Source organism: Papio anubis, chromosome 1, assembly GCF_008728515.1.
Source record: "Papio anubis isolate 15944 chromosome 1, Panubis1.0, whole genome shotgun sequence".
Lineage (NCBI taxonomy): Eukaryota > Metazoa > Chordata > Mammalia > Primates > Cercopithecidae > Papio > Papio anubis.
The window spans coordinates 92,872,721-92,886,859 of NC_044976.1; the positions used below are offsets into that span (position 1 = coordinate 92,872,721).

At 38.5% G+C, this 14,139-nt stretch overlaps 1 protein-coding gene across 5 annotated transcripts in view; it reads right to left on the minus strand.

Moving 5' to 3' along the window:
- ARHGAP29 (Rho GTPase activating protein 29) overlaps positions 1–8,222 on the minus strand; it is a 64,775-nt gene extending 56,553 nt beyond the window's left edge. For 2 of the 5 annotated variants that reach the window (XM_021921015.1, XM_021921017.1), the window contains exons 1-2: positions 1,920–2,014; positions 193–304 (exon numbers count right to left, since the gene is read on the minus strand). Coding sequence is in view for 3 of the 5 variants with exons in the window: in XM_021921007.2 (XP_021776699.1) it covers positions 1,920–2,124 (205 nt within the window). In the remaining 2 variants the exon portion in view is untranslated. Of the gene's footprint in view, positions 1–192; positions 305–1,919; positions 3,438–7,914 lie in introns of those variants that run through there. The other 3 variants (XM_021921007.2, XM_021921013.2, XM_017944870.3) reach the window with 3 other exon arrangements.
- Between the last annotated feature and the right edge of the window lie 5,917 nt (positions 8,223–14,139).

The window sequence follows — 14,139 nt, forward strand, 5'->3', positions numbered from 1 at the left end:
CATTAAAATCAACCCAAAGGTAAATAATGAACATCCTCTGGCCATTGCATATTACTGCGTTGGTTATCAAAAAAACAGTTTATCCATTTTGTAATTAATTTGTTGACCATAAATTGCAAACTTTTTGATAATGTCCTTATGAATTCTTAAAATTAAATTTCAGTGAATATATTTCCATACATATCTTTTTACCTCAAGGGGTAGTCTCTTTCTGTATCTTATTTTTTTCTTTTCTCACTTAGGATCAACTTTCAGTCCCCATCCTTCAGTATTCTCTGAAGTGTCTGCTCACAATTTAAAACTCCTATAAAAATGTTTTTTGGAGATAAGAAGTAGTCCAACTTGTTTTAAATTACTATCATTTTAAATCTGTGACACAAGGATAATTACATAAAATGAAGATTTTTTAAGAGATATAAATCTCTTAAGAAAAATAACTAAAAACAAATAGAAATCCTAACTAGAAATCTTATTTATGTGAATAAAAATGCATTTAAATTGGTGTATTAAATAAAATACGGTTTTATACCTTAAATCAAAGTAAATGACTTGTCAACTAATACATCATTTTAAATTTCACCTTAAAAATTAACCCAGTTAATGAACTGTGTATCAAGAAGTATAAATTTTGTTTGTAAATTTAAAAAATCAAACTAGTTGAGAACAAATTGTTATTACAAAGCTATGCTTCTTTAAATAAATGGGAAATTAATCATTTTGGCAAATTTGCTACCATTATAATACTTAATGTACTCAGGGTATCTTTCCACAATAACTTTAGGTAACTTCACTGCCATTTAATCATCCACAATCAGACTTCAAAATGAAGCTATTAAAATGAATGGGAATATGAACAACTTTTCTAATAATATTTATACAGTCTCAAAAGAATCACTTATGTGATTGCTGTTTTAAGGAAAACTCAAATACTAAAACTTTGAGGCTTCAATTCCAGTCATTTTGGGCATTTCAACCTGAAAATAACAGATTAGAAATAAACTCTTAAATTTAGTACAAGCATAAGATACAATTTTAGTTTTTCAAAATGTCCATCAGAAAATAAGTATTTAACTTACATACATACATAGAACTATTTATTGAAATCTTACAAATTTCTATAAAGCCCCAGGAGGTCTCATATAAGTAACACTGAGAATCTTCATTTTTATATCTAGACATACCACCATGAATATGGAAATGAAACTGCCATTTACCACAAAAGAATAGGAGCTGTTTTTGTAACTATTAATTATCACTGTCACCAAATTTAGACCTAAGAGGTGCTAAACATTGAAAGACAGGTACTAAGAACGAGTCAGAGATAAACAATCTTTTACTTTAGGAGAACAGAGTCTAATGCTCCATTATCCATTTCTAACTAGACAGATAATTCTGTGATTAGCCCTTAATTCAAGATGTTACATATCAGCAAAACAGAATTAAGTCTGATTTTTGTAAAAAAAAAAAAAAAAAAAATCACTTAAGCGCAGTCATTTTAGATACCAAAACTTCATCTAAAACGTGGAAAGCTGAACTAGGTAACAGTGTCAACAACGTAAATTATAAACATTAGTCTGCTTATTTAAGACCAATCAATGCACTATGTTACCATTAACAAAAAGGTTGAAATCCCAATGATCTCAAGTTTTCCTACGTCAAATGGACCCAACCACAGGAATCAAAGATATTTTTCTTTTTTGTATTCTTATTCCCTCACACTAAAGTTTCTATTATGTATTAGACTATTATTTAATTATAAAATGGTTTACATTGTAACCATCAAAGATTTGGGGAAAAAAGCCCTAAAATCTCTAAAGCAGAATACCCTATTCCTACCACCGTGTACAAACTTATCTGCAGGCCAGCATTTAAAATTTTACGAACTATCCAGTAAGAATGCTAATAGAAAAGTGACAAACCTGAAAATATGGCTTCTTTCAAATATAGTAACATGTGGGAGAACTTCCTGATATCATTCACCAACTCCTTGATGTAATCCGGATCAAAAATAGAGTTGGAACTTAAGGACTTGAGCCCCATTTCAGAAGCTGTAACATCAGTAGAGAGTTGGCCTGATGCCCAAGCACGTTTTTTCTTTGTCTTTTTCTGTTTGTGAGCAATCATCCTTTCATGTAACAGTCAGAAAAACAGAAATCCTTAAGGGGGCAAGAAACAAAACAAAAACAAGCGGGGAGAGAGAAAAAAACACAAATACTAAATCAGCCAGGGAAATATTACACTAGATTTTCAACAACAGCCCACTTTGGTATCCTATTTTTAAATTTTTAAAAACCAATCATCATTCACTGTATTATTGATAATAGCAGTTTGCATTTATTAAGTGCCAGTAATTCTGACAACTCTGACATGCAAACCATTGTTCTTTACATTTCACAAATGAGGAACCTGAGGTTTAGAGGTTAAAACTTTGTCTAAGCTCTCAACTGAGAATGAATTAGGACTTAAACCCATATCTGCCTTGAAGTCAAAATCCATGCTCTTAATAACTCCCTGTTGATTCCTAGGGTACAGAATTTTATTTAATTGTAAAAGTTGTTCTGAAACATCACTTAGTAGAAGGTCATATTCTCCTTCCATGACATCACCTTCAAAAATAAAGATGAGATATGGGGTTTGAAAAAAGAAAGACCTGTTGTTAAAATCCTCCTCTGTCACTTATCATATGATCTATTCATCTCTTTACTTCAGTATGCTCATTTATAAAATGGGAATAACATCCTGACAACACCTATTTCAGGAGATTATTGTAGGGATTACGTGACACAATGATACAGAAGTGTCGAGAACATAAAAGTTCAATTACAGTTGGTTTTTCCTAATAATGCATATACATACATATACACAGACACACACACACGACACATCCTGGGTTACCAAGTCTCATCAAGGATATTTCTTTGTTGAAAACAAGTTACAAGGGTGTCCACTAATCTGACATACCCTGACTGGTTAAATAAATAAAGGTGTGATTATCAGAGCAATATTTTTGATAATCTCAGGATGGTAGTAAAAAGGTAATCTTTTGGTATGAGAAAAATTTAGATTTGAATCCTGGCTCTAATATTTTCTAGATAGGTGACCAGGACAATTTTATTTATAGGCTTGTGTGAGGATTAAAAGGGATCACAAAATAAGACTTCATATGTTAAAACGCCTAATATTGGCACATAGCTGAAACTCAAGAAAATCAGTTATTGTCTTCTTCACTCTCATTTTACCTTTCCAGAGTTAAAAGTTCTAATCTTGTTTGTATCTCTGGAAATCAAAAAGGAAATAATTGGAGAAATTAAATTAACTCACACTTTATTATTGACACTTTTTTCAAGTATTTTGTCTTGAATATTTGGCTACTTTAAAAATGGTAGATGACTAAGGACTTCTATAAAATTTACAGTAAAAAGTTTTTTGGGTTTTTTTTTTGCGGGGGGGGGGGGGGAAGGGTTGAGTCTGGGTCTCACTCTGTCACCTAGGTTGGAGTGCAGTGGTGTGATTATAGCTCACTGCAGCCTCAAACTCCTGGGCTCAAGCCATCTGCTCCCCACCAGTCACCCATGTAGCTGGGACTCCAGGGACATACCACCACATCTAGCTAGCTAAAAAGAAAAAATTTTTCTTTTGTAGAGACACAGTTTCACTATGTTTCCCAGGCTGGTCTCAAACTTCTGGGCTCAAGTGATCCTCCTACATCAGCCTACCTAAATGCTGGGATTACTAGCATGAGCCACTATGCCTGGCCCACTAGAAAGTTTTATGCAATATCCGTTTCTAGTCATATGTAAGATATTTTATTGTATCATTTACTCCTTCCTATATCTCACCCAACTCCATAGTTTATTTTTCTTTCTGATCTACAGGGTTCTCTAATCAATCCACTTCTCTCTACTGCTACCACACTAGCGAATTACTCATCATTTCTTTTCTGAGCTACTATACTACTTTCCCAACGATCTATCTGCAACCATTCTTGTCTCATCACAAATGGACTGAACATTTCAAACACAGATCTCATAACGTCGTTTCTCTGCTGAAAACCCTTCCAAAGGACAAGTGAGAAGCTATCATGCTTTATAAGGCTCAACATGAGATCTAGCTCCTACCTACCTGTGCAATGTTATATGGAGACACACCTGCTGGCTCTCAACACTCCTGCCACACACACCTCCTTCTCATTCTTTCAACAGTATTTGTTTACAATGACACTCACCAGGAAATAATTTCACATAATGAGCCAATATACATGTTAAGGGTATCATATTTGTGTGTGGCACGGCTTCTGGGTAAGGCTCATGTGATGTATGTGAGGTTTTTAAAATTCCATCCCATTTCATTTTTTAAAATGCTGGGTGCAACTCACCAACTTGGTTTCACACACGTAACAGCTCATGACCCTACAGTTTGAAAAACACCAACTGTTCAGCTCAGGGTCCTGTCTATAAGTAATTCTATTTGCCGGGAATATTCCTTCTCCTTTGTTAACTCGTTCTGATCTCAGCTCAAAGCTTACCTCTTCAAAGAAATGTTCCCGGACCATCCCCATCCCCCACAAAACCACTACCACCAAACCAGAGTAGAATCACCTGTGAGATGTTCTATAGTATCCTCTACTTTTCATCACTGCTTATTCCATAGTTCAAATAGATCACCTCTTCCTAGCTAGACTATAATCTCATGGAAATCAAGACCACGTCCGTTTGCTAACCATGCATTCTCTGCTCATAGCAGAATGCTTGGCATATGAGGAATGAACTACTTAGAACTATCTGCAGATAGGCTTATAAACTTAATAAAGTTTCAATTAATTTTTATAGAAACAAAAATAACTCTGGGTTGTTGCAATGTTTCGAAGTGAAAATATATATATTTTTAAAAACTCTCTAAAATGGTATGTTTCAAAAATAAAAGCATATGAAGCTGAGGGAAGATCACATAAAACTGAAATCAAAGTTGGATTTCTATTATTGCTCCTCCTGATTATTAAACTGGGGACCCCACACTTTATAATTTTTAAAGTTTATTCATTGTCCTTTTGATAATCTCAAATTATTTCTGAAAATCTAACTTCTACATTTAAACCAGTTTCAAAACTATCTAACATTAATCCTTAAATGTGTGCATCATTTCTAAAATGAATCTAGGGCAATTTTTGAGCATTATTATTATATCTAAGTCTTCTTTCCCATCAACAAAAGCAAAACAAAAATTCAAAGTGCCTTGTTTGGGCAGCTCTTTTACAAATCACTAACCAAAATGCCTATTAGCCTAACAAAACATCACTCTTGCAGTTTACCTAATAAAGTCATTCTGTTTAGTTATGACAGCTTTTAAGCTTAGTAAATTAGAGAATTGGTCACTGTCACTGGTAAAGATGGCTACAAAAATTAAAGACATTAAAACAATTCACCTATTTTAGCAGAAATAATTTACTTAAGTAACTACATATAAAATAGTAACCTAAACTTTTAAAGTGTTTCAAAACTGCTGGAACATTTTTAAATAAGACTTAAAAAATCTGCAACAAACAAACAACAACAACAACATCATCAAACACATGGCAAGGGGAAGAACTCTTCACCTCTTATAAAAAAGAATGACACCTTACCTCTAGCCAGCATTATAATGATTAATGTGCTGATTTTGTTATATATTACTACTTTTCATATTCCAGAGTAAAAAAAGAAACATTACAATTGAAAAAATGCTTAAAATAACAAACTTAACCCAAGCTTTCATAAATGAACTATGATAATGAGAAGCTGGGACAATATACACTTTCCAAGATCATACACACTATTTTCTCATGTGCTAAAATGAATATTCTCTTGTTGGCAGTAACATAAAATGTAGTTACTAACAGACTGCAACTGGCAACTTAATTAGGTAATGATGCATGCAAAGTACTTAGCAGAGTGCCTGGTTCATCATAAAGATGAACAACAAAGAAAAGCCATTATTACTAGCAGTGCTTCATTGTGGGAAATTGTTTTTGAACAAGATGTAGCTTCACTACAATACATTAGTGGATTGTGAGCAAGAAATACAGGACTGGAAACAATTGGAGAAACTTAACTGACTCTGTGGAAACCTACTAAAAAGCTTCCAAGTGAAATTTGAACTGTACAAATAGACTGTTGTGCAAAATATTTGTGACACACTAATTCTGGTGCATCTCTTTCAACTTCAAACCAACAATATTAAAAACATGTATTATCCACTTCTCGAAGAATTCTGTAGCAAGTAGAAAATCACCGTGCAAAACCACTTTCATCGTATGTTGTAAATCTAAGTAATGTGTGCATTAGAAATGTAGACACAAACTTCCTATCCCCCACGACTTCAGGAGCCTGTGTCAATCAAATGTCTGCTGCCCCACATACCCCCTGCCAAATGCACATTATGGCAGTGGTTTCATTTTAGGCTCTCTAATTGAAGTGTAAAACTGCCCCAAATATCTATACTTACTATTTCCCATTTTACCATTTCTTCTTGAGGAAAAATTGCCAGATATTTCAGAAATCTGCTATTTCAGTACAATTTCAGATTTGGCAAGAATCTACTTAAAGATGCTAAAAAGATGAGACGAGCTCATTCTGAAATGATGATTAAATCTTTAACTATGGTTTCAAAAAGCACTCTCCACAAAAACATATTAGGGACATGTGAAAAACAGTTTTATCAATACTATGTAAACAATTTTTAAAGGAAAGCATGCAATACACATGCACTTCATTTCTGTACAGTTTGAACCTAGCACGCTTTAAAAAGAGGAAGCTGCCCAGCACCCCCCGCCTCCAGAATGTCTAGCATTCCTGGCAGGCAGGGCTCTCCTTTGACCAGCCAAAACTACCCTTTGCCAAAGAGCAAGTTCCTCATCCAAGAATTTAAATAAAGAGAGAAGAATGGAGCAACCAAAATGGACAGCCGACGTTGGCAACGACGGACAAAAGATAAACGAGAGACAAGAGATACAATCACAGAGACAGATGGAGAGAAGGGAAGGAGAGCTCAGCTCCTGTCATTAGCAGGTAACATCCTGCCCTCCGAAAAGATTTCGGGCCAATACCCTCTGAGAAACATACTTTTAAAAAGATCAACACAGAGAGAGACAAGAGGCTCGTCAGTCACGAGGGCTCCACCTTGAAACGCCCGACTCCAACTAACCCGTCCAAAAAAATACTTTAATTAAAACTGTCAAACCCCAAAACGCGTCCACAATTGAACCGGGACAAACCTCTAAGACTGAGGGAAACTCTCAACGAAACCCAAAAGACAGAGACCAGGAGAAAATGCACCACGGAAATCCTAAAATATCTCAGGAATGAGAGCCCAACTGGAGTGAGGGCTGCGGTCAGGGCAGGTGGGAGCGGGGCTGGAATCCAGGCAAGAACACAGACCCATAGTGGTCAACACAGACCCATTCCGGAGCAAAAGCGCCTGAGTTTAGTCCTGACGCTGCCAACCACTAGTCTGTGTGCATTGGCAGGTTTTTAACCTCGGTTTCCCGTGTGAAAACCGAGTCGAACAATCATGGACTGTTCTGAACATTAAAAGAGTTAAAATGTGCAGTCTTCAGAACAGCAGGCGGACCCGTAGTACGCGCCGTGTGCTAACTTTCATTACGATCGTCACCGTCTGCCCCGGCCACCGCTGGCGTCCTCCCCGGCTGGTCCGCGTCTGCCTCGCCCGACGCGCCCCTAGCCCTGGCCGGACCCTCCCCGAGGACTCCAGTCCTGGCGCGAGGGCACCCGTCCCAGTGCAGCCCGCCACCGCTTCCGCTCGGGGCCCTCCGCGGGCCTCCCGGACCCTGGACGGCAATTCGCGGGCGCTCGCGCGGGCGACCCCAGCCCGGAGCCACGACCGCCGCAGCCGGAGCGAACGCCACCTCCTCACACTCACCACGGCGCTCCATCCCGCGTCCCGGACGCGGACGCCCGCCCCACACCTACGGCCGCCGCCACCGCCGAGGGCTGGAGCTCGCCGCCCCCATCCCCCACGGCCTGCGGACGCCCGGCCAAGCCGCAGCCGCAGCCACAGACACCACCACCACTACAGCCGCCGCCGCCCCTGCAGCTACCGCCACAGGCCCGCCGACCGCCCGCCCGCCCCTCCCCCTGGAGCCCAGTCCATTGGCCCGCGCTCCCGGGGGCGGGGCCGGCGACCGCGGCAGGTCGGGGCTGCAACTAGCTCGCGCGCAGAACGCGGCCGTCAGCTGCGCCCGGTCGCTCGCAGTCCCAGTGTGACGGGCTGCGTCGGCCGCCCTTTTGGCTTGCAGGGGGCAGGGAGAGCGACTCAGAGAAAAGTCACCTGGGGACTAGATGCGGCTAATGGCCAGATGAGCAGCTACATTTCTTATGAGGCACTTCTGTGGATCGCTGTTTTCCTCCCTCTTCCAGGGGTTAGGGCCTGGGGAAGGGCGCCACACGTCTGAATGAAGAATGAACTACCTCAAAACCAGCCATCTACTATGCCCCTTTGCCCTCTATGGAGGGTAGGCCTATCTCTTTTTTTTTTTTTTTTTTTTTTTGGAGACAGAGTCTCGCTCTATCTCCCAGACTGTAGTCCAATGGCCTGATTTAGGCTCACTGCAACCTCCGCCTCCCGGGCTCAACTGATTGTCTCACCTCAGCCACCTGAGTAGCTGGGATTACAGGTGCCCAGTACCATGCCCAGCTAATTTTTGTATTTTTAGTAGAGGCGGGGTTTTGCTATGTTGGCCAGGCTGGTCTCGAACTCCTGACCTCAGGCGATCCACCCGCCTCAGACTCCCAAAGTGCTGGGATTACAGGCGTGAGCCACTGTGCCCGGTCCTTTCTTTCTTAGCTGCACTCTCAAACTCACTTCATAATGAGAAAAAAAGAAAAAAGTCTGAGAAAGATGGAATAATTATAGCAAGCAGGGCTAGAAAGCACACGGCCCCCATATCACACCACTCGCTGGAACAAGCGATGGCACTTATCTCAGTGCTGGAACATTCAGAAAGAAAGAGATAGAGAAACAGAGGAAAAAACACAGAGAGGGAGAATGTGGGTAGTGCTGGGGTCTGACAGAAAAATGACCACACAGAGGAGAAACCGAAAAAGACACAGGAGAATGTGCTGAGGAGAAGTGGAAAGAAAATGAGGTGCAGACACAGGAAAAGGGAGGAAACCGAGGAAGGCAGAAACAAGTGAAGGCAAAAAGAGAAAATAAGGAAGAAAAATAAAAGGAAAGACTACCCACTTAACAAACAGAAAAGGAAGTGAGCATGACAGAACCAAAAGTAGGGTAGTGGGGCAAGAGAAAAACTCATTGACAAAGAAAGAGAAGAGGGACTCCTTACGTATACGTATCTGTGAACCCTTACAGGAAAAACAATGCCAAGAAAATACAACAAATTTGGCTCCTCGGGTGCTACTTAAAAAAGATAAATAAGAAAACTCAGCTCCTTGGTTACTTTGGCACGATACTGGATTTTTTGGACTCAACTTACACAGATTTTCCCCTCAAACCCCCAAAATAATAGTCCAAGGTCCTGCCACAAATACTCAGCAAACTTCAAAAACCAAAATTCCTTCTAATCGTGCTGAAAAAGAAAAATGCACCAAAGACTCTCACCATGGAAACCAATGATGCCTGAACTGAAGCAAACTAATAAGAGGAGACAAAGGAGTCCCCAGGCCAAGAGGAGGCTGAACAGTGCAACTACGATTCAATCATAAGTAAGGTTTTTGGAAGGAAATTTTTGAGGAAGTCCCTCAACCTCAAACACCCTCTTAAGTCTACTTTAAAACATATTATTTTGCACTTATACACCATTTCCCTTAATAAGGGATTAATTGGAACTGGATTAATAAAGAGGATTGTGTTGCTGATTAAAATGGAACTGGAAGCATCACTGACAAAATCATGAACAAGTTCCTGATGGAGAGAAAGGGTGTATGGATGGAGGTGGGGGTGTGGCAAAGAGAAAGGCGCTCACAAGGAGGGAAAGAAAATCAGGGAAAGAGAGACAAAGGGAGGTGTAAGAAGGAAAGAGAGACAACTATAAAGGAGAAAGAAAGACAAGAGGGAAAGAAGAAATATGCAGAGACAAGGGGAAGCAGAAAAAGAAAATGAGATGGAGAGAGATAAGGAAGATAAAAGAGACAAACAGAGGTGACAGAGACTACCCACTGATAGAGAAAGGAAAGAGGGTCACTTCTCACATGCAAACAGTTCTGGTGGAAATGAAGCCAATTAGGCTCTGAGGTTGTTACCTTAAAAATATAAATATAAGAATCCAAGGCTACTTGATTACCTGCTTCCACAATTATTTTTCAGACTTAATTTAAAAATTTTTTTCCATTAGGCCTCAAACCTAACAGTACTAATATGACAAGCAGTACTGAAGACCCCTAAAAAACAAACACTCCTTCAAATCCCACCAGAGAATGATGCACCATGGACACTCATCCACTGATGACTCAAAATTGAAGGACATCAATGGGGGATGAAGAAAGAATTCTGAAGGCCAAGGAGAGTGGGGTTGGCCAACTCTCAGGGAGCTCAAGGAAGTAAAGTCTGCCCCTCATATCTGCTCTGGGTTATTCTTAACACCCCCCAAACCAGAACTACCTCTAAACCATCCCAAAACAGCCAACTACTGTGCATAGGACCTGACACAAGTCACAATAGCTGGCTGTTCGGGAATCAAGGAATGTTACTTAGATGGTTAAATAAACTATAAGTAAGGTTGCCTAAGGGAAATTTTGAGAAGTCTCTCAATCTCAATCCTCCTCTTAAACCTTTAAAAAAATACATTATCTGCCATCCTTCATCCAGAGGATGATGACATTGGGGAATATTTGCAAAAATGGTAGTTCACTTTTAATTTAAAAGGGTTATTGTATTAATCTCCCATGACTTGAATTTGTTTGAAGTAATTTATCACACGAATACACTTTAAATATGAAAAGCACATTAATGGATGCAATAATACCTTTCTGCAAGTCTAAAATTCTTAGCTTATGATAAAATTGTAGTGTTCAGAAAAAAAGAGTAAAACCACCAGTGTATCTACCATAGCAGTCCAATATCTTAAGTTTTTCAACAAGTTGCAGAAAAACATTTCTGGAAGCAACATATAATTTTTTTTAAATACTTGTGTTTTTACCATTTATATTATTATTGCCTCTAGTAATTTTTCCTTCTCAAACAGAAATTCACATCCTCTATGATGCTGTTCAAGTCAGCCATTCAGTGCAGCCTTAACTTTTATATTCCCCACATCTTCCTCATGTGTTCTCTTCAAAATGTCTGTGGTACCAGACTGAATGGATTAGTATTCTTTCTATCCACAGTGGTGACATTATCAGCATTGTTAATTTTGCTTCATCTTCCTGAAGACAATTCTGTAGTTTAGGTAGCCTACTTTTCATAGCAGAACATGGGTCTAAAAACATTTGACAGTATCTGGAGACATTTTTGGTTGTCATAACTGGGGAGGGGGATTCTACTGACATCTAGTGGGTAGAGGCCAGGGATGCTGCTAAACTTCCCATATGCATAGGACTGCCCTCACCCCCAACAAATAATTATCCAGCCCAAAAGGTCAATGGTGCCAAGGTGAAACACCCTGTTCTATATCCAACTACCACTTTTTAAAAAGCTATAAGATCTAGGAACATGTTAACTTATGCCATAGTGTATACCCAGAAAAATCTGGACTGTGGGCCATTTTATAGGATAAACATGATTTCTTCAACAAATAAACTGCAGGAAAAATGATGGAAAGAAAAATCTCTAGATTAAAATATCCTTAAAAGATATATCAAATGCGGCCAGGCACGGTGGCTCACGCCTGTAATCCCAGGCCGAGGCGGGCTGATCACCAGAGGTTAGGAGTTCGAGACCAGCCTGGCTAATATGGTGAAACCCCATTTCTACTAAAAATACAAAAAATTAGCCAGGCCTGGTGGTGTGCACCTGTAATCCCAGCTATTCAAGAGGCTAAGGCAGTAGAATGTCTTGAACCCGGGAGGTGGAGGTTGCAGTGAGCCAAGATCATACCACTGTACTTCAGCCTGGGCAACAGGAACAAAACTCCGTCTCAAAATAATAATAATAATAATAAAAAGATATTTCAAATGGAGGAATAAATACAAACAGACATACTCTTCCACTGTAGTAAACAACTAGAAAAATAGAGAAAATATGTATTGTTTTCAGACACTGAACTACACACAGCACTGGGATCGGGGCCGCCATCTCTGAGAGATGGGATCACAAACAAATGAGGTGAGCCCCACAATTACCCCAACTTTCTGCCTCAAGTCACATTCTTGACCATGGCACTCTTAACAAGTTGAAGAGACAGAGATCTTAGTTCCAGGAGACTGGAGTCACCAGAATCTGTAGGACAGAGTACTAGAGACTATGGATGTAGAAAAAGAGCTCCAGAAATTTGCATAGGGAATTTCTTAATTATCTTGCTGAACACTAAGATGCACATGTATACAGCAAAACACCACAAGGATTGGCAAAGGATTTCCAGAAAGCTATAGATGGACAATTCCCAGGTTTCCCACAGGGCTGGAAGAACTCCAAATTTTCATCAGCCAGAGTACAGAGACCTACTGAACACCCCAGGGGAGATCCCAGGGCAGGCCTCATATTACATCTAACCTAGCTCTAGTGAAAACTGTACTCTAGCCACACTCCAACAAAGCTTCAGAACAGGCACATTTTATAATTTTTTTACAAAAGTAATAATATGTTGTGGAATTTATAACATATACAGAAGCAAAATGTATGACAATAGCATAAAGGAGGAGGAAATGAAAGTATACAGTAAGGTTCTTACATGATAGGTAAAGTAGTGTAATATTGTTTGAAGGTATACTGTAAGTTAAAAATGTATAATAAAATCTCCAGAGATAAAGTTAATTAAGCCAATAGTGGGCATAAACAGAATTTCAAAAAATCAACAACAACAACAAAAAAAGCAGGACAAGAAGAAAAAGGAAACAAAAAAATTGAACAAATAAAACAAACAGCAAAGTAACAGACTTAAATCCAATCATACCAATAATTACATTAAATATAAATAATCTAAACAGCCCAGTAAAAAAAACGCAGCGATTCTCAGAGTAAAAAAGTAAGACCCAACTATATTTTGCCTATTAAAACGCAGACTTGAAATATAAAGACACAGATATATGGAAAGTAAAACAACAGAAAAAGACACACCATGCAAACACTAATCATAAGAAAGCCAAAGTAGCTCTATAATATAGGTATCAAAGAATTTTACCAAGGATAAAAAGCAACATTTCATAACGATAAATGAGTCATCTCATCACAATGACAAGAATCCTGAAGGTATCTGTACCTAAAAATAGAGATGCAGAATATGAGAAAAAAACTGAGAGAAATGTATGGAAAAATATACAAATCCCCAACGGCAGTTAAGATTTCAACATTCTTCTCTCAGTAATAGAATAACAGAAAATCATTAAGGATCAGTAAGGACATAGAAGACTTGAATAGCACTGTCAATCAACTTGACCTGATAGACATTTACAGAAGATTCCACCAAAAAACAGCAGAATACACATTCATTTCAAATGTATACGGAATATTCACTAAGATAGGCCATATATGGGATGATAAAAAGAAGTCCCAATGAACTTAAGAGGACTGAAATCACACAGTGTATGTCCTCTGATCAAAAAAAAAAATTAAATTTGAAACTAGTAACAGAAAGATAACCAGGAAATCCCCAAATATTTGTAAATTATAAAATATAACTTTAAAATAACCAATGGGTCAAATTTCCACAAGGGAAATTTTAATATATTTTGAACTGAATGAAAATGAAAACCCATTTCAAAATGTGGAGATTACACAGTAAAAGTCATGGTTAGATAAATACACAGTTTTAGATGCTTTATTGTAAAAGAGAAATGTCTAAAGTCAATGATCTAAGCTTCCATTTTAAGAAGCTAGAAAACAAAGAGCAAATTATACCTAAAGTAAGCTGAAGTAAATAATGATAAGAACATAAATCAATGATTTAGAAAACAGAAAATAGAAAAAAATCAATGTAACCAAAAATTGGTTCTTTGAAAAAAATCAATTAAATTCTTAAATATCTAGCTAGAC